General features: G+C 47.9%; 1 protein-coding gene and 1 non-coding gene across 4 annotated transcripts; both read left to right on the forward strand.

Annotated features, from left to right (window-relative positions):
- Positions 1–7,483: 7,483 nt before the first annotated feature.
- On the forward strand, positions 7,484–14,973 carry LOC137757086 (melanoma-associated antigen D4). Of its 3 annotated transcripts, none has more exons than XM_068533694.1 (13): positions 7,484–7,592; positions 8,553–8,763; positions 9,009–9,839; positions 10,264–10,470; positions 10,576–10,639; positions 10,868–10,947; positions 11,341–11,432; positions 12,074–12,153; positions 12,238–12,280; positions 12,693–12,755; positions 13,760–13,874; positions 14,146–14,576; positions 14,768–14,973. In XM_068533694.1, the coding sequence occupies exons 2-13, from the start codon at positions 8,554–8,556 to the stop codon at positions 14,775–14,777; spliced, it is 2,226 nt and encodes a 741-aa protein (XP_068389795.1). In that variant the 5' UTR covers positions 7,484–7,592; position 8,553; the 3' UTR covers positions 14,778–14,973. The 3 variants fall into 3 exon arrangements, with proteins under 3 accessions (XP_068389795.1, XP_068389796.1, XP_068389793.1); XM_068533695.1 differs by having other exon boundaries at positions 7,486–7,592; positions 8,523–8,763; positions 14,146–14,588; XM_068533692.1 differs by having other exon boundaries at positions 7,486–7,592; positions 8,523–8,763.
- Positions 13,385–13,513, forward strand: LOC137757532 (small nucleolar RNA SNORA11). The gene has a single exon (XR_011072375.1). It is a non-coding gene; the product is annotated as a small nucleolar RNA SNORA11 (small nucleolar RNA).
- Positions 14,974–27,829: the final 12,856 nt, after the last annotated feature.

A 27,829-nucleotide genomic window follows, 5' to 3' on the forward strand; every position in this document is an offset into this window, starting at 1 on the left:
TGTAATGTAGAGAATGGACAGAAGCAGATTTAGGTAGGAAACACCTGGGCTTGATCAAGTGCCACTATGCATTTAACTATACTTCTTTACCAACAGGTCTTTAATCTCCACCATTTGCCAGGCACTTTGCATATCTTACCTCATGAAATTCCCATGAGTTGTATGAGTTAATTACTATTAACCCATACCTAGTAAGGAAAAATGAAGTGTAGAAAGTTAAATAAGATGTTAAAAACTGTACAATTTTTAACTTAGATTATACTTTCTTGTATTTTTGTACTCTCCTACAAGAATCATATAGAAAATATTCATGTTTATTATCTTTTATGTAAGCCAATGTCTATAATTAACCCATCTGTGTAAGACCATACTTATAAGAAAAAGCTTTTTTATTTTACTTGGTATAGGTAAAAAATAAAATTTTTTCCTCCTACAAAAAATAAAAGAAAACTCAGCCCTACAGGTACAGGAGATAAGGGTTTCTTTCAGGGCAGACATTGACACTTTGGGTCATTTATGTCAAACTTGAGCTGGAAATTTGAAGCCCTGAGCTCATCTCTTTTTTTCTTTTCTCATCTTCTCTAGTGTAGTTAGAGCAACCAGTCAATATTATTATACACCTTAGTTTGATTAAAATGTTCAAAGTTATCAAATACATAGTTGTCCAGACCCTTGCTTTTCATAATGATATGATTAGGAGAGTCTAATCGCAATATTTTGCATACCTCTATTGCCACATAAGTCCATGGACTACTTCTTTACCACAGGAAATAGGGTCATTAGTACCTTTAAATCTAATCAGGTTAGAGAAGTAATTCTGGGGAAATACAGAAACAATTCAGAAAGCTCATCCTTAGGATTCTTTTCCTCTGGAACCCTCTAGGTACCACAGACAGAGAGAGAGAGCGAGAAATAGAGGAGAGAGAGAAAGAGAGATTGCTAGAAATTGGTTTACATGATTGTGCGTGCAAACTAAGCAAGTCCGAAATCTGTAGGACAAGCTCTGTCAGAAGACAGCAGCCTTAAAACTCTAATGTAGAAGTGAATGCTTTAGTCCACCCGTGGAATTTCTTCTTCCCTAGGGAAACCTCAAATTTTCACTTAAGTTCTCTAAACTCATTGGATGAGGCTGACTCCAATTATTAACGATAATCTTCTTTACTTAATGTCAAGTGATTATAGATGTCATTAACAACTACGACCTTCACAGCAAAACACAGAAAGTATTTGATTAAATAACTGGGTTCTATAGCATAGCAAAATTGGCATGTAAAGCTAACCATCACAGATGTCACAGATATGTTCATTATCTTCACTGTGGTTGCTATCAAGATGATTTTATACGCCAAAACTCATCAGATTGTACACAATAAATATGTGCAGTTTACTGGATGTCAATTATACCACCAAGAAAAGCTGTAAAAAAAGAAAAAGCATGGAATTATATGTGATATATGGTATGTAAAATTATATAATATAAATACATAAAGATATATCTAAAAATAATCTTATGGAAATCAAGAGAACATGACTTACAGTACATATTTTTCAATTGCATAAAGAAAGGGATACATAGTAAACAAACTAGAAAACCTTGTCTCCATGAGAGGCATAGAGTGGGAGTGGAAAATGGGAATGAAAAGGATTGAAAACATGAATGACAAGTGAGGGGCCTGGCCTGAAAGAATGATGACAATAGTGATATGAGCTGGAATAAGATTTTCTCAACCGTCTGACCCTAAAGTATTCCCACCCTTCTTTGCTTGAACCAGTCTGACCTTCTCTTAGGCCCTGTGGGAGCTATACATACCACTTAACTGCCTTAGAGACTTTATAGTGCTGCTCCTGGGAACCCTGAAGTGATAACCCTTTGTCTTCTCCTGTTCATCTGTCTACCTCATGCTTATTTCTGAGGTGTCAGCTTAAAGATCACTTCTTCCTGAGGGCCTTTCCTGGCCACAAACCACTTCATCCTCGATTTAACTTACTTCTCCTCTTCTCCTTTCTCTTAGCACCTTGAAAACTTCCTCCATAGCACTTATCAGTATTTGTCATAACTAAGGTATTTGTATATATTTGTTAGAGGGATCCTTTTGGAACACCTGCTGCCCCGTTCCAGTGCAAGCCCCATGGTGAAAGTTGCCATTGTCTGTTTTGTTCTCCACTGTATATCCTGAGGGTCTAGTCCAGTGCCTGTTCCCTTACAGACTCTCAAGTACATTTGTGGGAGGAATAAATGAACAGAGGAATTCATGAATTAAAACACAGAATGGAAAGGATGGAAGAATCGGTAGAGGGATTGGTGGATGAATGTATACATCCATGGTCTTCCTACCGATGTGGCTCCACATGGGCCCAGCAATGGGAAAACAGACAGGGATATGCCAGGGAGAGCCAGGGGATGGAAGATACACAGACGCGGAATGGGGGATAAAGGATGGAAGGAGAAGGGGAGACTGAGTAGAAAAACCAGTCGGAAGACTGAAAAGACATAGGAAAGAGGGAGACAGAGAGGTAGCAGCAAAGAGAGAGGGAGGATGCAGGGGAGCTGAGGGAGAGGTGGAGGAGAGAGACAGCAAGTGGGACTGCAAGGTGACAAGCAGAAAGCCAGGGACAGGCAGAAAGTAAAGGAGCATCTCTCCCCAACAACACACCTTACTGGGTGGTGATCAAAATAATGAATTCCAGACATCCCTCCTTTTCTTTCTAGCACCACCAGCTCTTAACATTGGCCATGAAAAATTAGAGCCGTTTGTAAAAAATCAAGGCAACAAAGGTCCGACTCCACTCATTGCTTCTGGGGAAAGCCTAGTAGCTGAGGTCTTACCAGTGATAAGGCTGCAGGGAAAGGGACAGGGACAAGTAGACACTCCTCATTCTGAAGCAAGCTCCATTCAGGTGGCTGTGTGGGAAGCACATCCAGGGAAGGTAATAGACTGATGTATGCATTGGTTTTGTAGAAAGGAAAAAGGAAATAACAAGTCCTTTGCCTACATACCATGGAAAATCCCCCATCGTGGGGCACTGGAAAGAAATTGAATCCTCTCAGGGGCAAAACAAGCATTCCAGGTGGAAGTTGCCCTGCTGCTGGTATTGGGCATTTATTATATCAAACCTCTAAGATGAAGTAGAGAATTTAACATCACAAGGCATGAAAAGGTTGTAACCATGATCACTCGATCCCAAGGACATTCTTGCATGTGGTGTTAGACTAATGAGACTCAGTGGAAACCAACAGCCATATTTTGACATTTAAATGCCAATATTCCCCAAGCTATACATTTTATTGTAACTCACCATGGGCCTGAATTGTTTCCTTAAGCTGATGGAGGATCACAGGCAACGTCTTGAGGACTTGCGTGGACTTAAATGGAGAAGGGCTAACCACACTGATTCCACTGTGACACACCGATCTTAGTTCTACCATAAGATCTTCCCTCCCCTTCCCTGAGATAATAATCCCCTTCCCTGAGATATCTTCCCTGAGATAATGATAAAAGTTTACAGTGAGCCCAGTTTGGGCATTTTTGTGTAATGGTGTATGCAGCATGGGTGTGGCCTCTCAATGGGATATTTAGGGAAGACAGAGAGAAGCAAGCAAGAGAGAGCTTATGGGAGTGCAACATCAGTTTCCCGATGGTTAACAGCAGCCCTCAGACAGTTAACACAGGCCTAACCAAGAGACTGATCAACCAGCACACTTGTGAGGCTTATTCAGAGAGTGGTCATCAAGGAAAAGTTTTTGGTGGATAAATCCTTTTTATCCTCAGATCCTTTTTTTTTCAAGGATGAAGGCGATGATTGCTGAGAAGCCAGAAAGAATAGTGCGTAACATTATCAATATACAATTTAATAGCTGAAAGGCTTTTCCAAAAATCGCAGCAGTGATATGTGTTGTCTATTTCAAAGCAATTGTAAAATGTGAAGTACATCAAATAATATGCTGTGCAATGAAAGAGAACAGTTAGATATGTGAAAGTAGTTACTGTAGAGGACCTGAAATGGCCTAGATATGTGGAAGTAGTTACTGCAGAGGACCTGAAATGGCCAGTTTTAACTGTTAGTGATACAACTAAGGAATAGCAGAAGCCAGTGAGTTGGTGAAGGGATGTTTGCCCATTTGGGCATCCTGAATGTCAAGGTCAAAGTACTGAGATAAAATGAGGCCAGAATGAGGACAACCTGCTTACTGTGAGAACAAGCTTAAGAATCAGACACTGGCTTCATGTTATGTGAGGTTAATGCATGAACCCCTGAGGAAAAAACATATGAGAGGAACCACTGGAATTCGAGAGGCCTTAACCAGCCCTGGTATCAACACACATTCTGGTTGCCAGTAGACCTGCTTTTGCATCACTGTTAGCCCTAGGAATGCAGAAGAGCACTGCCATTCTGATATAAACCCAGAAAAGGAGAGCATATACTACTGTAAGACCAATTAGAACAGAACTCCCCAAGGAATGAATGGGGAACAAGAATTTCCATCTCCATGGTAACCCTTGTACAAGTCAGCATTATTTCTCATCAGTATGATGGAAAGACAGACATTCTGATTTCTTGGTGTTTCTATTCTTGCCCCTCTACTATTCTCTCCACATGTCTCCAAAAAATCCTTTCTTAAAAAATGACCATTAAAAACCAGTATGACATCACCTTGCTGAGAAAGCTTGAACGTATTTTTATTGCCTTAGATGAGAAATAGGATGGCAGACGTATGCATAGGAGAGTGGATACATCTTAAAAGCATAGTTCTCAGTTAAAATATTTGAATGTAAGAAAAATTTATGTACTATAAGGCTTCCAGCCACGATGAATTAACAGGAATCCGATGTGCTCTGCCACCTAAATATCTATAAACCAAAAAAGTTATAAAGCTTTACGTCGTGGCTCCACGAGCCACGCAGGACGTTGATCCCCAAGATAAGGGAAATTAAAAAGGCGATCCCCAGGATTGCCCAATTCCCCCCAACTTCTTGCCTAGATAGAGTTTACAGGCTGCGGCACAGGGAGATTGAACACAAACAGAGATGAATAAGTGAAGGAGACAGAGCTGAGAATTCCAAGAGGCCAATGTGACTAGAATATTCTGGGAGTAATGGAGGGGAGAGAGCTGCACAGAGAGGTAGCCCTGGAGAGCTGCAGAGGTTTCCCATCTGGGTGCAGTGTATGAGAAAAGGGCAGTGGTGGTAGCTGACTTCCATTTTCTGGAGTGAGTAGTTGTGTGGATCATGGTGCCATTTACTGAGATTGTGAAGATGGGAGTTTTAAAAACAAGAGAGATGGGGGACGTGAGTGTGTGGGAGGGGTGGATATAGCAATACCACAGTGAGACAGACTCACTGTGAGGAGCCCTTGAAACATCCAAGTGGAGATGTCAAGTAGACGAATGAATATATGGATTTGGATCTCAAAGGTGAAGTTCGAACTGGGGTTGTAGATTTAGGAGTTGTAAGCATATTAGCATATATAGTTATAAAGCATCTAGCATATAGAGGGGCTGGTATAAAAACGAATACAATAGAAGTTCTCATCATAAAAAATTGTAACTATGTGTGATGATGGATGTTAACTGGACTTATTGTGGTGATCATTTCACAGTATATACAAATATCGAATCATGATGTTGTACCCCCGAAACTAATATAATGTTATATGTCAATTATATCTCAATTAAAAAAAAGAAAAAGAAAACATAAGAATAAAAAATAAAATAGAGCGAATATAAAAGTCCACTACGGATTTTGTAAAAAAAAGCACAGTTTCAAAATGAGATGGGAAAATAGCATTTTCTATTCGCATATAGCGGTTTGTCAAGGCTTTCGCTTCTAAGGTCTGGTCACGTCCCACAGAAACGTGTTGCACAGGAAGGGCTGAGAGACACAAGCAGCTGACAGGGAAGGTTGCTATGCAACAGCTGAGGAAAGCCATCCAGACAGGCAGAATTGATGTTGGTCACTGGAGAGTAAAAGCTCTGGTCCTAGCAATAGCTTCCATTCAGACACAGGGGTGGACAGCCTGGAGAGGCTGATATAAAAACGAATATAAAAGTCCACTATGTTTTTTCGTAAAAAAAAAAAAAAAAATAGAAGTGCAATTGGAGATGGGAACATAGCATTTTCTCCAGTCATTCTGGAAGCGCAGCAGCATGTGTGTGTGCTTAGGTAGGACCCCAGTAAGTTCTCCTTTTGCTTCACATTTTGCATATTGAGAAACCGGGCTCAGAGATGTCCAGTGACCCGAGCGGGCTTTCACACAGCTAGCGACAGACTGGCCCAACACTCCGTCCCCGGAATTCGGAAATCCAGCCCAGCTTCTATCCACAAGACCACAGCTGCCCCAGGCCCCAGCCATGGAAGGAACCAGGCCAAACATTTACTCTGAATCAGGGCTTGCCATGGCTCAGACACACAAGTGCCTGATTGTCCTGGCCGCTCCAGTGGGCACCAGGAAGGCCTCAGGGGCAGCGTGTTTGTGCCACTCACAGCGAAGACGCCTGACAGTCGGAGCAGGGAGTGGACCCCAAGGAGCAATTCTCACACCTGGATGGACCCACACAGAGCAGGCAAGGGGTGGGCCTGGGGCTCCTACCTGTTCCCCCCGGAATGCAGAGCGTGAGCTTAGGTCTCAGAGAACAGAAACCTGGCTTGTTGGGACAGATGTTGACAGGGCAGGGGAGGTGGGGTGGATCTGCTGCTCAAACTGAAGAAGGGAGGGTGCCTCAGTCCCCGGGGCCAGTGCTAGCGGAACATGGATTTTTGGAGTCAGCGAGACCCCGGCCCAAATTCTGCATTTTCAACTTACTGGCTCTGTGGCCTTGTCTAGTTCGTGCGATGTGTCTGTCTGTGCCTCAGCTTCCTGATCTGTAAAATGGGGATGCTGACATCCACCTCCCAGGGCTGCTGTGAGAGGAAGATAATGCCCAGCACAGCTCAGGCTGTGACACACAAGCTGCATGAAGAGTGGCTGGGGAAGCAGATGTTCCCAGTGTGTCTGGGGGCCCTAGAGATGGATAGTGGAGGGGAACACAAAGGGAACTGGTGTCCTCTCGCCATTTCCATTTCTCTTGTTGCAGTTGCAGACTGGGCTAGAGACCTCTGTATTGGTGACCTAGGGGTCACGCTGGGGAAGCAGGGCTCAGTGTATTCCAGACCACACTGGAGGAGCTTAGAGGCAAGGGGGGAGCGCGGGGCTGAGAAGCATTGTGCAAAAGTGGGGGGACTGAGGGCATATGATGGATGGGTTGGAACCGCAGTACAGGGTGTGAGTGCCCGCGCCTGCGATCGGGGGCGCGGAGGCGGAGGTGGGGAACGGTGAGGGGAATCTGGCGGGAAGGAAAAAACGCCCCCCACCCCGCCCACCCACTGGCGGAATCGCATGCGCACTGGGGACCTGGTGAGAAAGGCTTTTGTTGGGAAAGCGGGCCGGCTGAAGGGGTCCGCGCATGCGCAGGCTGCCCAGCCGCGCAGCGAGGGGGGCGGCGCGCGGAGAAAAGGGGCGGGGTGGTCGGAGCCGCTGTGCTGGCAGCAGTAGGCGAGGGCGCGGCTGCGGGGTTCCTGGTGCTGAGGACGGACGCCATTGGAGCCCCAGGGAAGGTAAGGATCCAGCCCCAGACAGGACCGGGAGAGAGCGAGTGGGACGAGGGTACGCTGTGCCCTCCCCATCCCCAATCCCCCGCCCCCGGATCTGAACAAAGCCCGAGCACGCAGAACCTGAACCCCGTTAGACCCGCGGTCTAGATAGGAGCCGCCCCCCTCCACCGCCACCAGACGCAGGCTCCCCGATCCGAGCCCTACTTACACCGGAGCCCACCATCCGAACCCCTTTAACAGACCCGTGTGCTCCGTGCTGAGCTTCCTTAGAGCGGAGGCCCCACCTCCACCCCAACCACTCTGAGATCAATCCAGTGGAACTGAACGTTTTGCCCCCTTCCTGGAGTTGCAGTCCTGGCCTCTGAGACCTCCAGCACTCCAGTTCGAGCCTCACCTAGTCCGAAGACCCCCACCCCATCCACCTTGAGCGCTCCTGTATGAGCCCAACCTAGACCTGAATCAGCTGAATCCCCCCCACCGGCACTTAGAGGGTCCCTGGGATTCATTTTCCCAGAGCTTCCAGCGGTCCCCGTTTGTCTGAGCCCTCTCATGTCATCTCCTCCCCACCGTCCTGGCCCCCTGCTCCAGGCATTAAATTCAGGCGCTTTATTTCTCCCTCTCTCAACGCATCTCCTATGGGACTCTTTGGACCCAAGCCCGCCAGTGCACCCCCTGTTCAAATCCAGCCGCTGGGCCGGGGAGCCTGCCTGTCCTAAACTCCCCTTTCAGTGTAGGGTCTCCTCCGGCCTCCTCTATCCTTCTCTTGAGGCTCTGCCTCTGAGGGAATCTACCCCAGCAGCCCTCACTCCCCCACCCACCCCGGCCTTATACTGCCTGGTAACCTGATGATTGCAGCCCCCCACTTCCTGAGAGATCCGGCCTCCTGCTGGGTCCCGCCCCCTCCCTCTGAAGAGGCCTCCCCGTCCCTCTCAGGCTGAGCTCTCTTCTCCTTGGGACCCCCAGCATGGCTGAGGGAAGCTACCGCAAAGAATCTGAAGTGTACAACGTTGAAGACATGGACGAGGGTAGTGATGAAGTCGGGGAGGAAGACATGGTTGAAGGCAACGACTATGAAGAATTTGGTGCTTTTGGAGGCTACGGAGCCCTCACCAGCTTTGACATCCGTATCCTCAGAGCCTTTGGGAGCTTGGGTCCAGGCTTTCGCATCTTAGCGGTGAGGCCCCTTGTCGGCCACCTGCTAGCCCTGGGCCTTCCCTCCTGCGACGTCAGGGAGGATGGGAGGAGGGGGTGGGTGAAGGCTGGAGTTGAATGGGGAAGGACTGCCCACATCCACCAAACCTTCCCTCTCCTGCTGGGAGAAGGGGGGTTTGGGAGGGTCTGGGGGCTGGTCGGGGGCTGGCCAGCACAGGGCGAGTGTGTACAGCTGTCTGCCTTGCCCTCCCCTCCCTGGTCTTGCAGAATGAGCCCTGGGAACTTGAAAACCCTATGCTGGCCAGGACTCTGCTGGAGGCATTTCGGATGGATCCAGAAACACTTGCCAACGAGCCGGCTGCCCGTGCTGCCAACGTAGCCCGGGCCGCCTCCTCTAACCAAGCTGCTCGGGCCACTGCTGCTGCTGCCCGTGCCACCTACCATCAGGTGGTCGCTAACCACTCAGTGGCCACAGACCAGGGCTCAGGAGGCGATACCCAGCCCATGACATCGGCTGCCGAGGCTCAGGCAGCCACCCTTGAGACAAGCCTTGCTTCTCCGCACAGCTCCCAGATGCTAGTCAAGAGCGAGATGGCCACCCCCGGGGCTCCAGCAAGGTCCACGCAGCCCCAGACATCCTCCCGGGCCCAGGAGGCTGCTGCCGAGGGCCCTAGTACGGCCTGTGCTTTCTCCCAGGCCCCGCGTGCCAGTGAGATGGATGCCACCCGGCCCAAAACAGCCTTCCTGGGTCAGAACGATGTCTTTGATTTCACCCAGCCGGCAGGTGTCAGTGGCATGGCCTTCCCACGCCCCAAGAGACCTGCCCCGGCCCAAGAGGCTGCCACAGAGGGCCCCAGTGCTGCCTCCGGGGGGCCCCAGGCAGCCTCTGCCGGGGAGGGGGCAGCCACCCGGCCCAAGACGACCAAGTCTGGGAAGGCTCTCGCCAAGACTCGGTGGGTGGAGCCTCAGAATGTTGTGGCAGCAGCTGCTGCCAAGGCCAAGATGGCCACGAGCATCCCTGAGCCTGAGGGTGCAGCTGCCACCTCTCAGCAGAGTGCGGAGCCCTGGGCCAGGATGGGAGGCAAGAGGACAAAGAAGGTGAGACCTCCCTGCTGTCTCCAACCCCCCCTTGCTCCCCTGCTTTCTCTGCCCTCTCCTCTCTCTGCCTCCTCCTCTCCCTCCCTCCTCCTCTCCCTCCCTCCTCCTCTCCCTCCCCGCATCCCCTCCCCTCCCCTCCCCTCCCCTCTCCTTCCCTCTCCTTCCCTCCCCCCTTCTCTCAGCTTGTGCATGTTTCTCCAAGACAGGTTAACTAGCATGTTTTTACTCCACGTAGTCCCTACCCTCGGGCCTGGAGGGAGAAGCGGTTGGCTCAGTGCCTGGCACTTAGTAAGCACTCGGCACGTGTCATCCACTGTTCCTACTACCCTTACCTCCAAGTACCTGCTCTGGTTAAGATGTGTGCCAGGTGCTTTTGCACGGGTAGCCTGGTAGCCCTGAGTCTCTCCTCTGTCTAATGGTACAGTCCAAGCACCTGGATGATGAATATGAGAGCAGCGAGGAGGAGAGAGAGCCTCCTGCGGTCCCACCGACCTGGAGGGCATCGCAGCCCCCACTGACGACTGTGCGGCCTCAGATGGCCCCTCGGCCCCCCATGGCCCTGAGGTCCCAGGTACCCTCAAGGCACGTTCTGTGCTTGCCACCCCGCAATGTGACCCTTCTGCAAGAGAGGGTAAGAAGCCTGCCCTTCCCCCATCTCGCTCCTCCCCTCCCTCGCGGGCCTGTTCTTTGAGGTCGCCCACGCCTTGGTCTCCCCGTGTGCTCCCTCCTTCTCCAGGCAAATAAGTTGGTGAAATATCTGATGATTAAAGACTACAAGAAGATCCCCATCAAGCGCTCAGGTGGGCAACCTGTGCCCCCTCCCTGAGCTCTGCCCTTCCCCCCTCCCACAACCCTGCCCTGTGGGCCTCCCATCAGATGCGCGCACACACACATCAGGCCTGGCTGATGGCTCCATTTGCACGGTGTGGGGTCCTGAGTGTGCTCCCTTCAGCAGGGCTGACAGAAAGGCTGCAGCTCTGTGGCCCCTGCTCAGCCTCGGTGCTTTGCCCACCCCTCCCCTCCTGCAGACATGCTGAAGGATGTCATCCGAGAATACGACGAACATTTCCCTGAGATCATTGAACGAGCAACGTACACTCTGGAAAAGGTGGGTGCGGGGCCGGGGGCAGCTCTGTGGAGCAGGAGCTGCAGGGAACCCTTGCCCCCTGCATCCCCTCGAGGCCCAAGGGCAGGACTACGTGCTCTGGAAGGACGCCCTCCCTGGCCTCTCCACCTGGGAGCTTCCTCTGCCTGCCTCCTTCCCTCCTTCTTGCCGTTCGTGCTCTCTGAGTGTCTGGGGTGGTCTCCTGAGGTGGATCCCATTGTCTCAGCCAGTGTCAGTGCTCCCACAGGGCACCTCCTCTGCGGCCTCTCTTCTTCCTCCTCCCCCAGGGCTTGGGGCTGCCCGCCAAGGAAAAGTTCTAATGGGGAATTGAGTGACTGCCTGCAGGACGCCCAGCATGGATGTTTGATCTCACACTGTGTTTTCTCCCTCATGTAGAAGTTTGGGATCCACCTGAAGGAAATCGACAAGGAAGAACACCTCTACATTCTTGTCTGCACACGGGATTCGTCAGCCCGCCTCCTGGGAAAGTGAGAGAGCACAGGAGGGTGGTGGCCTTCCTTGGTGGTGCCTCCCCCCTCCTCTCAGAGAAACGGGAAAGTGGGGTTGGGGGGCCTAGCACGGCTCCCACCCAGAGTTAGCAGTGCTGAGCAGTTAAGGGCTGGCAGGGGCAGTAGCCTGGGCCGAGGATTTGCTGCTCTCCGGGTTTCGCCCCTGCCCACCCTTCCCCACCCCCATCTTCCTAGGAAAGCAAGCTTCTTGGTTGCCTCTCCCTGCTAAGGTCCTGGCCAGGGCTCGGCAGAGTGGGCCTCGGGAGGGGGACGGGGGTGCGGGGGGGGCTCTCCAGTGGAGTCGTGCTCCCGACGCAATGCGCAAAGGGCAGGGAAGGTCTGGATGTGCCTCTGGACACAGGGTTGCCAATCGTTTGCTGCCTGCCTAACCCCATCCTCGTCAGAGCCCTGGGAGGAGGTGTTAGCATCCCCATTTGATGGATGAAGGGACTCGGTCTCAGGCCGAGGAATGAATTGTCTGGACCAGGTAGCGCAAGCCATACAGAGTGGGAGGAACTGCCCTGTAGCCCAGCAATCTGGGAGAGGCTAGTTGAGTGAGCCGGCTGTGGTCCCCCCGGGCAAATGGCTGCTGGACAGGATCCCTCTTTCTACACTTTCAGGACCAAGGACACTCCCAGGCTGAGTCTCCTCTTGGTGATTCTGGGCGTCATCTTCATGAACGGCAACCGTGCCAGCGAGGGTGAGTGGCTGGACCTGCAGCTGGGGGGTTGCCCGCCGTCTCACCTCCGTGTGCTAAACTCTTGTACCTCATCTCCCCTCGCAGCTGTCCTCTGGGAGGCACTACGCAAGATGGGACTGCGCCCCGGGTATGATTGGGGTCTCTCGGCTCCCACTCCTCAGTGTGTCCTTGGGCACAAGAGGCCCTGGGATTGCAGTGGCCTAGTGGTCTCTGCGGGGCGTGGCGTCCTGGACTAGGTAGAGCGCAAAGGGTCCCACCAGGGTGCGTGGGGAAACGGTCCTGAACTCTGAGCACCCCCTCTGCTCCGTGTGCCTTCTCTGTTCCCAGATGAGAACTAAGAGAAACCATCGGACCTGGGGGCTCCGTCAAACCCCTCCCTGGGGCATCGCTGACAAGTGGCCGTCTGGCCTCTGCTGCCGGCCCAGGCGTCCATGGGGACACCCCACAGGCTGGGAAGCTCTCAGTCCTGCTGGGAGCGCTCCCGCCCACCCCGGGCACTGCCACTGTCTCTAGTCATGCGTTCCTTTCCTTGCACTCAGGGTGAGGCACCCATTCCTGGGCGATCTGAGGAAACTCATTACAGAGGACTTTGTGAAGCAGAAGTGAGTATCGACTGAGTTCACTTTGCCTCCCACTCAGGCCTTCCTCGTGTGCCGCTCTGGCTGAGGAAGCCATTCCCCAGCCCATGTCTTAACACCAGCGGGATGGGTGTCTGGTGTGAGAGTGGGGTGGGGGGGGAATGTGAGTGTTGGGGGGAGGGCCATTCCAGGGAGGCTTGGGGAAAGGGAGCAACACATGCTGACTGCGAGCACCGGGTGGGGTGGTACAGCCCCCATCTCGTTCAGCACCTGCCCTCTAGGCAGTGTCCCCGGCTTTACACCTCAGGAGCCAGGGGCTCAGAGAGTGGAAGCCTGACATGGCCCCGGCTGGGATAAGGCCCATTTGGGCCTGGAGCCCAGCCCCGCTGACCTTCTAGCCCAGGCCCACCCCATCCTCGGTGCTTGGAGATCTCGTGTGCCCTCACACAGGCCCGTATGCATGTTCACCACCAACGCCCCCCACCACACACACACACACACACACACACACACACACACACACACACACACACACAGATGGTCGAGAGTATGCATGGAGTCCACTGCTCTTGGTTGACTGTTTCTTCCCGTACAGTCATTTTCTACGGTGGACTGTCCCAGGGTTCAGCCAGGCCACGGACGAGCCCCATGGTGGGGTGTGCTCAGAGCAGGGGGCCTGAAGAAATGGCTCCTCTGTTTACAACACACCCAACAGGAACCTGGGTTATTGTGACAAGGGGCACAAAACTCGTGGCCTTCCTATGAACAAATACCCTACACGTGCCCCCTGCCCCTCCACATGGCTGCTGGGCAGGACCAGTGGCCTAAGGGTGTGAGCACCTCAGTTTTGGAGGCGGAAACCCCTGGGAGCGGGCATGGGAGCGAGGCAAGGGCTGCGGGGCCAGGGCAGGCCTCCTGCGGCAGCCAAGCTGCAGCCTCGGGGCTGGGAAGGGGCCACCTGGGAGCCACTGGTGCAGCAACAGGTCTGCCTGGCTGGAAGCAGAAGTTTATTTTCCTCTCTCACGCAGGTACCTGGAATACAAGAAGATCCCCAGTAGCAGCCCACCCGAGTATGAGTTCCTCTGGGGCCTGCGCGCCCGCCACGAGACCAGCAAGATGAGGGTGCTGAGATTCATCGCCCAGGTAAGGCAGAGCCTCTGTTCTGGCTGGAGTTTCCCATACCTCGTTGGTTCGCTGAGGCCCAGAAAGGTTCCTAAGTCACTGACACAAGTTCACAGACGTAGTGAGTGGATGGGGCGAAATCCCAGGTCTGGCACAGAAAAATGGGAGCCCGATTCCAGTCGTGTGGGTTTCTATCATGATTTTGCAAAGCGCTCAGGAGGGCGTATGGCAGGAAGCAGGTGCCGAGCGAGGTGGGGTAGCTGTTCCGACGGCTGCTGTTCTTCCCCCGCAGTATCAGAACCGAGACCCCCGGGAATGGAGAGCTCATTTCTTGGAGGCTGTGGATGATGCTTTCAAGACGATGGATGTGGATATGGCTGAGGAACATGCCAGGGCCCAGATGAGGGCCCAGATGAACATCGGGGAGGAAGCTCTGATTGGACGGTGGAGCTGGGACGACATACAGGTCGAACTCCTGACCTGGGATGAGGACGGAGATTTTGGCGACGCCTGGTCCAGAATCCCCTTCGCTTTCTGGGCCAGATACCATCAGTACATTCTGAATAGCAACCGTGCCAACAGGAGAGGCACCTGGAGGGCTGGCATCAGCAGTGGCACCAATGGTGCGGCCAGCACCAGCATGCTCGATGGCCCCAGCACCAGCTCCACCATCCGGACCAGAAACGCCGCCAGAACCAGTGCCAGCTTCTTCTCCTGGATTCAGTAAGATTGGAGGTCATTAGATGAGACTCTGAAGGATGGGGTGTGGAGGGGCTGGGAGGAGTCAGGGGAAGGCCTGGGGTGTCGCGGGGGAACGAGGAGAGCCTGACAGGACACTCAGTTTGTCCTTCCTATCCCTCACGGTTCACCTGTATTGACCCTTGTGTTCTGGCCTTTGTGTCTCCCGGTTCCAGGCAGCGCTGAGGAGCTGCAGCAGTCCCCCGCCGAGCCAGAGTGCCTCCTCTGCCCCCTCCCCGACAGGGCACTCTAGGCAGCTTCTCCCCGTCCATGGAAGATGGCATGCCAGATGACGCGCTCTCTGCCCTTCCTGCTTTCCTGTGTGCTTTTTGTCGTGCTGTCGTGTTTTGGGTATCAGTGTTGCATTAAAGTTGCAAAATCAGTCGGACGTCTTCTCCTTTTCCTGGGCAGGTGTGGCTCTGAGTGGCCCGTGGTCAGGCCCTCTGAGACAGGCGGGGGCCGCCTCTCCCTAAAAGGCAGGCGGGTGTGGCTGGGTCAGCCACTGGGAGGCGCGGAGATGCCAGCTGAGTGTGGAGGCCAAGAGTTTCCAGGGGCTCCGGTCCACACAGTTTCATGATTTCCTACACTGTGTGGCCCCGGTTAAATGCCAGTGGGGGTCCTCAGGAGAAGGGGTGGGGTGGAGGGCCGTGAGCTGGTGCCACCGTCCCTCCCACCAAGGGACGGGATCCACGGACATCCCCTAGGACCCACCTCCGCCCCATCTCTGGAGGCGCTGTCCTGGAATCCTTCCCTCATCCTCCACACCATTTCAGGACCTCCTCCCTCAGACCGAGTCTTAAGGACAATGAGGTAGGCCTCACAGTGGCATTCTCACCCCTCCAGCAGGTAGAAGGAGGAGCCGTTACTGCCGCGAGAGCCGATTTAGTGAAAGAAAGCTGTAGGCAGACCTGGACAGCCCATTGCCTGTGACCATGACCCGAGGCCCTTCGGGAGGCTCCGGGGCTCTTCTCCATGGAAGCAGGGCTCTCCCGGCGAGGCCAAGGCCAGCCTAGGTCTCTGTATCTTCAAGGGCTGCGTGGTCCCTGCGGGGGGCGGAGGCTAGAACTTTAATTCCCCAGGTGCACGACAGTGAGGGCAGAGACACTTTGGAAGCCTGGGAAGGACTCCGTAGCAGGAAGGGGCCGTCTGGGGCTTTTCTGGGTCCCCCAGTGATGTCCACAGCTTGGAGGACAAGGCTCCAGGTTAAGAGGAAGGAGAGAGTAGTGTAAGGACCCCAGCCCACCCAGCCCCCCCCCCACCCCCCGCTTGCCTCTTTGCCCCAAGAAGTGGTCCCGCTCCCTCAGCCGGACCCGGATCCTGACCCAGACCCAGCTACATCATTTGCCAGAGCCAGTGGAAGACAAAAACTCCGGTCACCTGGCTCAAAATGTGTTAACAATTGCAAGAGAGCAGCAGCAAGAGCACTGAACCCCTAGTGCAGACCTGCTGAGGGACGGCCCGGGCCGCACCCCCAGGAAGCAGGCTCTGTATGGACCCCCCTCCCCTAAAGACAGGCTTCACGCGGGTTTCTGCCTTACTTGTTGGTGCTTTGATCTCTGCCTCCCTGGCTGCTGGCTTGATGCCTGGCCTTGTGGACACTCTGTGATTCCGACAGAGATTCAGGCCCCTTCCAGGTGCAGGTTTCCAGGTTGACGGCCCGGGATTTGGGAACCCAGCCCTGGCATGATGAATGACACTGGAACGTTCCTGGCTCCCTTGCCCTGGCACCTCCCAGGACCCTGCTGTGCATGCAGTAGGCACCTGCCTTGTCATGGACAAGGGTGGGGCACTCACCACAAGCCACAGGTATGAGCTGGAGCACTGTGTGCAGAGGGCACCTGAGATAAGGCAGCTCATCTAGAAAGGAGGAGAGAGCAGCCCTCAGAGACAGGGTGCTGGGGAAGGCACCCCCTCCCCGGGCCTCCAGGCTTGCAGCACTCTCCCCTTCCACCCCCTTCCCCATGGTTGTCTTCACCTGGGCCCTGCTCCCCCACACTCTGCTGCTGAGAGCAGGGTGGGGAGGGAGGAGGAGAGCAGAGAGGCGGCCTCAGGAGCAGGGAGGAAAGAGGGCCCTGGGGATCGCGGACAGACCCTGGGTCCCCCAGAAGCCGAGGATGGTCACCTCGGAGGCGGCCGACCTCCTCATCCACAGGCCAAACATGAGACCAAGGCAGGCCTCCCTCCCGGCCCCAACCTCAGCCCTTCCACGGGCTCCCCCACCACAAAGGCCCACAACAGGTCTCAGCAAGTGTTTTCTGAGGCCCTACTATGCGCCGGGGCCTTGGCTGAGGTGTGCGTGCACCTTGGCAGCTCCTGCAGCTTTCTCCCCAGCCCAGGCCTGTGCCCTCTGACTCCTGGGACACTTGTTCATGGACAAGCATTCACCGATTCACTTGTTTCCAGTTACTGACGATTATGTATAAAGTGGTTCTGAATATTCGCATGCCACTACTCGTATGGCCTTGACGTCATTCACCAGACAGCCCTGATGGGAGGTGATGATCAGGCCCATTCCATGGATGAGGACACTGAGGCTCTGAGAGGGAGGACACTTGCCCCGCGTCCCACAGCCAGGAGGGGGGCCGTGCTGGGACTCGAGCCCAGGACGCTTTGAGGCCAAATGTGTGCTCTGCCCACTGCAGTCTGCTGCCACTGCCTTCGAGGGACTCACAGTGTCGTGGGGTGACACCCCCAACTCTCACTCCTCTCTGCAGACACCCACCCTCCTGACCACCCGGGCAACCCATACAGCTCCCCATCTCCCTTCACTGAGCCAGCACCCCACCCTTCACGGCCTTCCTGCCCCTGAGGTTCATCGTGGGTTTTTAAGGCCTGCCACCGCCCACCCAGCCTCCTGACACATCCTCACTCCTGTGTCCTGGAGAGGCCAACGCTTCAGCATCCTCATCAGAAATGGACTCGCCCACCTGAGGGTGACACAACAGTCCCTTTCCAGGCCAGCTGCCCTAGTATGGGGTTCAGCAAATACATGCAATTTATTTTGAAACGGGTGACCTACCCACGGGTTACAAAGTTCAAGAAGTGAAATGGGGTGTACACACCCAATGACCACATGAAAGAAGAAAACTATAAAGACTGGATACTAAGAGTTGATGAGGGTGTGAAGCCAATGAACTCCCCTACACTGTCCATAGAAATCTTCATTTGCAGGAGGCCTCCGGAAAACAGGAGGGATTAGAGCATGTGGCTACTTCAGGCAGCCTGGACGGAGGAGGCATCAGAGATCAGGTCTAGGCGAAAGTGAGCCTTCTGAAAGCAGGGAGGGAAGACGTGGGAAGATGTAGCTTCACTATGAGCAGGGCACTGCTTTTAGCCAGGAATCTGAGAGAGCTGAGAGCCAGATAATCATGGGCCTTTCGGGAAGGCAGCAGCTACAAATTATCTTTAGCTTGTCTCTGAAGCTCTCTAGGACACTGAGGGGTCCCAGCACCCAGAATCAGGACACAGAGGAGGAGCCCTGGGATCAGGCCACCCTCACAAATCTCCTCCTCTTGCTTCCTTTCCCAACACGGGGGTGGGGGTGCGGGGTGGGGGCGCGGGGTGGGAAGGGCCCCAGGCACAAGGTTCGGAGGCAGGAGGGACAAGGGCAAGGTCAAGAATCAATGCAGAAGGGCGTTCCCGATGTGCAACCTCAGCTGTAGTTTCACATTCTTGTCCGAAGCACGCTTTGCTCTTCTGTGTGTGGGCGGGTTTCAGAGGCCTGCAGAGGCTGGCGAGACTCCCCTGCTTGCTACCCACAAGGAGAACATTGCAATGACTGAGAAAGCCCTGAATATTTTCCTTATCAGAGGTCCACATTTTGGGTGTTCGCTCATTTGCAAACTGAGTTCCTCCAAATGAAACTAATAGTCAAGGTTTCTCTTTATCAGTTGTACTGGGGTTTCATTGGCCAACAAAAATGTATCCATTTAAGTGTACAGTTCCATGGACTTTGACAAATGCTACCATCCATGTAACCACCACCTCAGTCAAGAAAGAGAACATTTCCCATCACCTAATAAAGTTCCCTTGTGCCCCATCCCAGTGGATCCCTACCATCCACATCCAGCCTTAGGCAACCACTAATCTCCTCTCTATATTGCTTATAGGTTAGAATGCTGTTTACGAGAGCCTGTTATACACATAAGTATGCAATATGTAAACTTTTGTGTCTGCCTTGTTTCCCCTCTGCTTCAATGCTTTGGAAATTCATCCATGCTGTGGCACAAATCAGTAGACTAAATTAAAATTGTTCCAATTCACAAGCTGATTGTCTCTGTTGAAATCACACAAATACACCAAAATCTCCTAGAACTGGTAGGTGAATTTACCCAGAGTGCAAGATACAAGATTACAGCACAAAATCAATCATATTTCTATATACTAGTAAAACAGCGTTGGAGAAATGAAACTTAAGAGAGGAATACCACGTACCACTCACAAATGAGGGCGATTCTTAGTTGTGAATCTAACAAATGACACATAGTATTTGCATTCTGTAAACTGCAAAACACTGAGGAAAGAAATAAAAGAAGACTTAAATAAACGGAAGAACATAACACGATCATGGATTGGAATATTGACCGTAGTAAAGATGTCAGTTCCCCCTAAATTTATGTATAGATTTAATGCAATTCCAATAAAAATCCCAGCAGCACGTTTTGCAGGTATAAACAAGCTGATTCTAAAGCCTGTACAGAAAGTAAAAGAAACTAAAATAGCCAAAACAACTGTGACAAGAAGCATAAAATTGGAGTCACATTATCCCATTTAAAACTTATAAAACTACAGTAAACAAAAGTCAGTGTGACAATGGTGAAGCAACAGACACACAATTAAATAATTCAGAGGGAAGATTCCAGAACTAGTTTCACAAAATATGGCCAATTCGTTCTGGACCAAGGTGCAAAAGCGACTGAATGAAGAAAGGATTGGCTTTTCAGCATATGCGTGGGAGCCACTGGACGTCCATCTAAAAGAAAAAGGACCTCACACCTTATCCTAAAACCCACTAAAAATGAATCTTAGATATAAACCAGGAACATGAAACTGTAAAACTTTTAGAAGGAAATAACACAAAATCTTCAACCTGGAGTTTGGCAAGGATGTTTCAGGTATGACACCCAAAAACCCTTTTCCTCTGTGAAAGACATTGTTAAGGGTTTGAAAAAACAAATCCCAGGCTGGGAGAATGTATTTAAAAATTACATATCCAACAAAGGTCTTGTATCCAGGATATATAAAGAACTGTCAAAACTCAACAGAAAGAAAATAGTGGAAAAAATATCTGAAGAGACAACTTCAATAAAAAGAATATATAGGTGGCAACTGAGCACATGAACAGATGTTCAACTTCCCTGGCTCTCAGGCAAATGCAAATTAAAACGAAGGTGAAATACCAGTCTTCCTGTCCTAAAAACACTAAAACGTAACAAAACCCAAAACAAAACAAGAAAGAAAGAAGCAAGCAAAGAAACAAACCAAGGAAAAACCACCTGACAATACCAAAGGATGTTAAGGATGGGCAGCAACTGGACTTACCACAGGTTACTGATGGGAATGCAGAGTGGCACAGCCACTATGGAAAGACTTTTACTGCTTCTCGTGAAGTTAAACTTACACTTAGCCACGTGACCAACAACTTCACCCCTGAAGTATTTCCCCTAGAGAAGTTTAAACGTGAGTTCACACAAAAACCTGTACACGAATGTTTATTACAACAGCTCTGTTCATAATCAACAAAACCGTGCCGCAAGCCAAATGTCCTTCAACAAAGTGCATTATTCCCATACAATTGAATACTATTCAGTGGTAGAAAGGAGCGAACTACTGATACAGTCAACAACGTGGATGAAACTCAGTAACATTATGCTTAGTGATAGAAGCCAGTCTCAGGTTACTTTTTAAATGGCTCCATTTGTAGGATGGTCTTGAAAAGACACAACTAGCGTGACTGAGAGCAAATTGGTGGTGCCGTGGTTAGGCATGGAGGTAGAGCATGACTACAAATGGATAGCACTGGGGACTTCTTGGGGGTTGCAGAAATGTTCTGAATACTGACTGTGATGGTGGTTACAAGAAGCTATACAAGTAAGTGTTGAAATTCCTAGAAGGGGATGTCCAGAAGAAGTCTATGTCACTGAACATTAATTTAAAAATAAAATGAAAGAAATAATGATGCAATAGCCTTTTTCAGTCAAACAAACAAAAAAAAGTATTAGAATTGTCCACCAGTGGCCTGTAGAATAGAAAATACTGAATGCATTTCTTTAGGATGAATGAAAACCATGCCAAATTTATGCCCGGATCAACACAAAGGAACAAATACCCATAGAAATGGTTAAATATGTGGAGGGGGAGGAGGGGAAGGGTTTCTAAAAGATTCCTTTCTTTAAAAGTTAACTGAATGTTTTCAAGACCAATAACAATGCATTATCTGGGATATAATATATGTACAAATAAACTGTATGGAAACAAAAGCAAATAGATGGGATTATAAAAATAAAGGCATACGTGTGTGTAAGGAATCATATTCTTTGAAGATGAAATGCCCGAAGTGAGAGAGTGGCATGGACTTATATATACTACCAAATGTAAAATAGATAGCTAGTGAGAAGCAGCCACATAGCACAGGGAGATCAGCTCGGTGCTTTGTGACCACCTAGAGAGGTGGGATAGGGAGGGTGGGAGGGAATCACAAGAGGGAGAAGATATGGGGATATGTGTATATGTATAGCTGATTCACTTTGTTATAAAGCAGAAACTAACACACCATTGAAAAGCAATTATACTCCAATAAAAATGTTTAAATAAATAAATAAATAAATTTAAATATGTATAGTATACTCTTCTACAGGAACCACTTAAATATAAAACAAAAGGAATAGGTAATAAATATGTAGATTAAAATGGAATACTGAAAACTACATCAGCAATACATAAGATGGCAATGGAATCGGGTGAAAGAAAAAACGAAAAAGCAAATCCAGGAATTAAGGAAAGAAAGGGAGGAAGGAAGGAGGGAGGGAAGGAAGGAAGGAAGGAAGGATGGAAGGAAGAAAGAAAGAAAGAAAGAAAGAAAGAAAGAAAGAAAGAAAGAAAGAAAGAAAGAAAGAAAGAAAGAAAGAAAGAAAGAAAGAAAGAAAGAAAGAAAGAAAGAAAGAAAGAAAGAAAGAAAGAAAGAAGAAGGAAGGAAGGAAGGAAGGAAGGAAGGAAGGAAGGAAGGAAAGAAAGAAAGAAAGAAAGAAAGAAAGGAAAGAAAGAAAGAAAGAAAGAAAGAAAGAAAGAAAGAAGAGAAGAAAAGAAAGAAAAAAGGAAGGAAAGAAAGAAATCTACTTGAAATAAGATGGTGGATTTAAAGCCAATAGTATTTCTACTTAAACTAAATGTAAATATTCTAAACCCTACAAATAAAAGGCTGAGATTTCTAGATAGAATAGGTGCAGGATTCCATAGTATGATGTTAAATAGGAACTCCCTCTAATGTAGAGACAGAGATCGGTTCAATGAAAAAGATATGCCATGTGAAGATGAATTGTAAGAAAAAAGAGAAGGTATAATAACAGATAAGGTGGATTTTAGGATCAGGAGTATTAACTAGTGATAAACAAGCATATTTAATCATGAAAAAATGGGCTAATTACTCAGGAAAGCACAACAGTTCTCAATGCACTGGATAACTGAACGTTAAATTACATAGAGGGAAAACTGACTGAACTTAAAAGAGATATAGACAGACAAATGTATTTAATAGTTGGAAATTTCAAACATTTTTTCTGAGATTTTCGTATAGTAAATAGACAGAAGGCCAATAATGATAAAGAGAACTTTAACAACACTATCAACTAATTACACCTAATTATAGTACATTCCACTCAATAGCAGTAGAACACACATCCTCTTCAAAGGCACATGGGACATGCAGCAAGAAAGAGCCTCTCTTGGCGTTATAAAACAATACTCCATCAATGAAGAAGGATTGAAGTCATGTAGAGGATGTCCTCTGGGTCCAATGGAATAAAACAAGAAATCCATAGCAAGAAGATTTCTAGAGAATCCCCAAACTTTGAAATTTAATAAGGATTTCACAATAACACACGGTCAAAGAAGAGGCACTAGGGAAATTTGAAAGTATGTTGAACTAAAGGGAAATGTAAACGCAACATATCAACTTTTGCGTGATTAAGCTAAAACATTGCTTAGAGAGAAATTCTCACTTTGCATGATTATATTCAGAAAGAAGAAAGGGCTAACATCAATGAACTACAAAACTAAGATGCTACCAAAAGAAGTAAAAATTAAACCGAGAGGAAGTAGAAAGAAGGAAACAATAAAGATATCAATGAAATGGAAACCAAAGAAATAATAGAGAAAATACAATGAAGTCAATAGCTGGTTCACTCCAAAGATTTATACAATTTATAAACTCAATGTAGACTAATCAAGAAAAAAAGTATTGATAGCTAAGACACAAGTGGCCAGTATCAGGAGTAATAGAGGAGATATGACTTTAGAGTGCAAAAAATGCTAAAACGACAATAAGGGAATAATATGAAAAACTTTATTTTAAAAATTGACAACATAGAAAAAATGAGCAAATTGGTAGAAAGACACAGCCTATCAAAACACACTCAAGAAAACAGAGAATACTCGAGTAGCCTTATGTCTCTTAAGGAAATAGAATTTTTGGCTAAAAATCTTCCCACAAAGGAAACTCCAGGCACAGTTTTGGTCTCACTGGTGTGTTCTACAGAATATTTCAGGAAGAAATAGTGCCAAATTTGTACAATTCTGCCAGAAAGAGAAAGAGGAAGGAGTACTTCCCAACTCACTCTCTGAAGCTATTGTCCTTATACCAAAACCAGACCAAGACATTGCAAGAAAATATAGCTGCAAACCAATATCCCTCAAGAACATAGACACAAAAATTGGTAACAAAAGGCTAGCAAATCGAACGCAACAATACATAAAAGAAAATTTTTATGACCAAATAGGGTTACTCTCAAAATGTAAGTTCTCTTGAACATTTGGAAATCAATACATGAAGTTAATCATATTAATAGACTACAAAAGAGAGCCATACCATCACCTCAAATGATGCACATCCTAGGCAGAACAATGGCACCCAAATGTATCTACGTATTAATCTCTGTAGCCTGTGAGTACGTTACCTTACCTGGCAGAAAATACTTTGCAGATGTGATGAAGTTGAGGATCTTGAGATGTGGAGATTATCCTGGATGATCTGGGTGGGCCAATGGAATCACAGTGGTCCTTATTTATAAGGGGGTGGCAGGAAAACGAGAGTGAAGTGTAGGACATGTGATGTCAGAAGCAGAGGTCAGAGAAGAGAGAGGTTGCAAGATGCTATGCTGCTGCCTTTGGACATGGAGAAAGGGGCAGGATCCAAGGAGTAGAGGTGGCCTGTAACATAGGAAAGGCAAGGAACAGATTCTTGCCTAGTAGCCTCAGAGGAACATAACACTGTAGACACATTGGCTTTGGCCCTGTACAACCCATTTCAGACTTCTGACCTCCAGAACTCTAAGATAACAAACTTGTGTTGTATTAAGCCACTGAAGCATGTGGTAATTTGTTAGAGCTGCAAGAGGATACTAATCTAGTTCAGGAAAAGCATTTAACAGACTCTAACACCTACTCAGATTAAAAGTTCTCTGGAAACCAGGAATAGGAGAGACTCCTCAACCTGATAAAGTTCACCTAAAACATACTTCACAGTTCAAAGCTGAAAGCTTTCCCCTTAAGATCTCTCACCACTCCTGATCAGCACTGGGCTGGCAGTCCTCACTAGGGCATTAAGGCAAGATTTTGAAGTATGCAAAGTGGAAAGGAAGGAGTAAAATTCTCTTTATTCATAGATGAAATAAACCATCTACATGGACAATCTTTAAGTATCTTTTTAAAAAATTACTAGAACTACTACTGGTGAGATAAGCAAGGTTGCAGGATATGAGGTTGGTAAACCAAAGTCAGTTACAGTTATCTATTGTGAAAACAAGCAACTAGAGTCTTAAACAAAAATGTCATTCATAATTCACGCAAAACATGAACGACTTACAGGTGAATTTAACAAAATGTGAGTGAAGTTGTAAAATGATACACAGTAGGAATTGCCGAGAGAAGTTCACAACCAAGTAAATGAAAGGAGAGATGGATCATGTGTTTGGATTTTAAGGCTCAAATATGTTAAGAAGTAAAGTGTCCCACGGTTGATCTATTGGTACACAGCACTTCGAATGACTAGAAAGCGACAAGATACTTCTACAACATTTACTGACATACAAAGGATTGGAATAGCCCAAACAACACAGAAAGAGAATCACATATTTGGAATTCTCAAATTGCCTAACTTTGTAAATTACTACAAAGGTACAGTCATCAAGATAGTGTGGTACTAGCAAAAGGATAGACGTATAAACAAATAGAAAATGAATAGAAAGTCCAGAAAGAGACGTACACATGTAAGGGCAATTGCTTTTCAACAATGGTGCTAATGTAATCCATTGGGGCAAAACACGCTTTCAACAAATATTGAAGAAGCATTGAGTATGCATATGGAAAAATGTGACTTTCACATTACTTCAAATGACATACAAATATAAGCCAAAATAGATAATATGCATACATGTAAAGGGGAAAATTATAAATTATAAAACTTGCTCATGAAAAACCTATGTTAGTTAGTTAGGCAAAGACTTCTTAGAACACAAAAAGCATGAACAGTAAAAGAAAAAATCAGAAAACTATAAAAAAAATTTTTAATGCAAATGAGAAATTTTGCTCCTTGGAGGATCCTGTTAAGAAAATAAAATCCAGTCACAGAGAAAAAGAACACATTTGTAATACAGAACTTACTTGCACATCTGAATATATAAAAATCTCTTACAACTCAATAACGGGAACCCATAACTTGTTTTTTAAATGGGCAAAATATTTGAACAGTCATTACCCTAAATAAGATACATGAAAGGCAAGTAAACACATATAAAGTTGCTCAAAATCATTAGTCAACAGGGAAATAAAATTTAAACCCAAATGAGATGGCACACCACAACTACTAGAATGAATACAATTCTTATGGCTTAGTATGGCAAGCGCTGGTGAGGTGGAGCCACTACAGATTTCAGACGTGTGGGCACAAAGATTAGGTACTTCCATGAAAGTTTGTCAGCTTCTTATCAAGGTACGCATACGACTACCACGTAATCTAGTCATTCCAATCCTAGGTACTGAACCCAGAGAAATAAGAGCACATGCCCACACCAAACTTGTACATGCGTCTTGGTAGCAGCTTTATTCATAATGTCCCCAAACTGAAAACATCCTAAATGTCCATCGATTGGTGACTGGATTATCAAACTGTGGCATATTCCTACAAAGGGTCAAAAGGAACAAACCACCAACATACACAATGCCTAGGAAAATCAAAAGAATTAAGTGGAAGACCAGAAACAGAATACTGCATACCTTCTGATTCATTTTGTACACAATTCTTGAGAAGTCAAAACTAAAATGAGACAAGGAAGGTTGTTGATTGCCCAGGGCTAGAAGTGGGATGAGGAGAATGACTGCAGAGGCACATGGGGAACTTTGTGGGACACTGGAAATGTTCTCTATCTTGATATTGGTGGTGGTTACACAGACGTTCCAATGTGTCAAAACTCATCAAAGTGTACACTCAAATGAATATAGTTTATTGAGTGTAAATCGTGTCTCAACAAAACCAAGAAATAAATGGAGCATATAAAAAGCAAAATATCTGAAAGCAAGAAATGAATGGATACATTCTCAACAGGTAAGACATGGTAAAGAGAGAATCAGTGTGCTAGGTAAAAATATACAGGATAAAATATAGAGAGAAAAAAGGATGGAAAATACAGAATAGGTAGTAAGAGATATAGTGGATGCAGAGGCTAACATAGGCCTGCTATTTTAATTGGAGTTCCATGAAGACGTGACAGAGAGAAAAGTGTCTAGGCCACAGTTGAACAGATAGGGACCATGGTGTTTCCAAAACTGACAAATAACATGTCCCTTCCAGACTCAAGAAACACTAAGGAGCCCAAGCAGGATAATTCTGAAGTAAAGATCTCTTAAATTTGTATAGTCAAACTGCTGAAAATCGAACAAGGAGAACATCACGAAAGCAACCAGGGAAAATCAAGCCATGGTCTTCAAAAGAGGACGATGAGACTGACAGTCGACTTTCAACATAGTCAAGGAAGCCAGAAGTACGTAGAATGATACATTCCAAGTGCTGAAAGAACAGAACGGCCAATGTAGAGCTCTATAACCAGCGAAAAGGTCCTTCAAGATGAAGGTGAAATAAAGATATTTTCAAACAACCAAGAGGGTGAATGTTTCATATTCTTACCATATGATCCAGCCATCGTGCTCCCTGAGATTTACCCAAATTTGCTGAAAACTTTTGTCCATGCAAAGACCTGCACACAAATGTTCATAACTGCTAAAACTTGGAAGCAATCATACAGCATGGTGACCATAGTTAATAATAATGAATTGCATAATTGAAATTTGCTGAGAGAATAGATAGCAAGTGTTCTCACCACGAGAAAAGGGTAACCATGTGAAGGGATGGATATGTTAATTAGTGTGATTGTGGTAGCCATTTCACCATGTATATTTATGTCAAATCATCTCACCGTACCTCCTAAATATATACGATTTTTATCTTAATAAAGCTGAAAAAACAAAAGATGCCTGGCAACAGGTGAATGGGTAAACCGTGATACATCCATACAATGCAATATTATTCACTAATAAAGAGAAATGAGCGATCAAGCCACAAAGAGACATTTAGGAACCTAAAAAGTGCATTGCTACATGAAAAAAGCCAATCTGAAAAGGCTACCTTCTCTATAGTTCCAAGTGGACAATATCCTGGAAAAGGCAAAAGTATGGAGACAGCACAAAGGTCGCCAGGATTCCAGGGGAGTGAAGGAAAGAGGAATAGGTGGAAGCAAAAGGCAATTTTAGGACAGTGAGACTATTTTGTATGTGACAGTAATGATGGACACATGTCATTTTACGTTTGCCAACAGTACAACACAAGGAGTAAGAGTTGACCCGAATGCAAGCTATGGGCTTTACTTAATAATTTTCAATTGTAACTCATGGACCACAATAACGCCAGATGTAAATGACAGGGGAAACCAAGAGCAGGGTGCAGGTGGCGGGGAAAAGGAGTATGTGGCAAC

Source organism: Eschrichtius robustus, chromosome X, assembly GCF_028021215.1.
Source record: "Eschrichtius robustus isolate mEscRob2 chromosome X, mEscRob2.pri, whole genome shotgun sequence".
Taxonomy (NCBI): Eukaryota; Metazoa; Chordata; class Mammalia; order Artiodactyla; family Eschrichtiidae; genus Eschrichtius; species Eschrichtius robustus.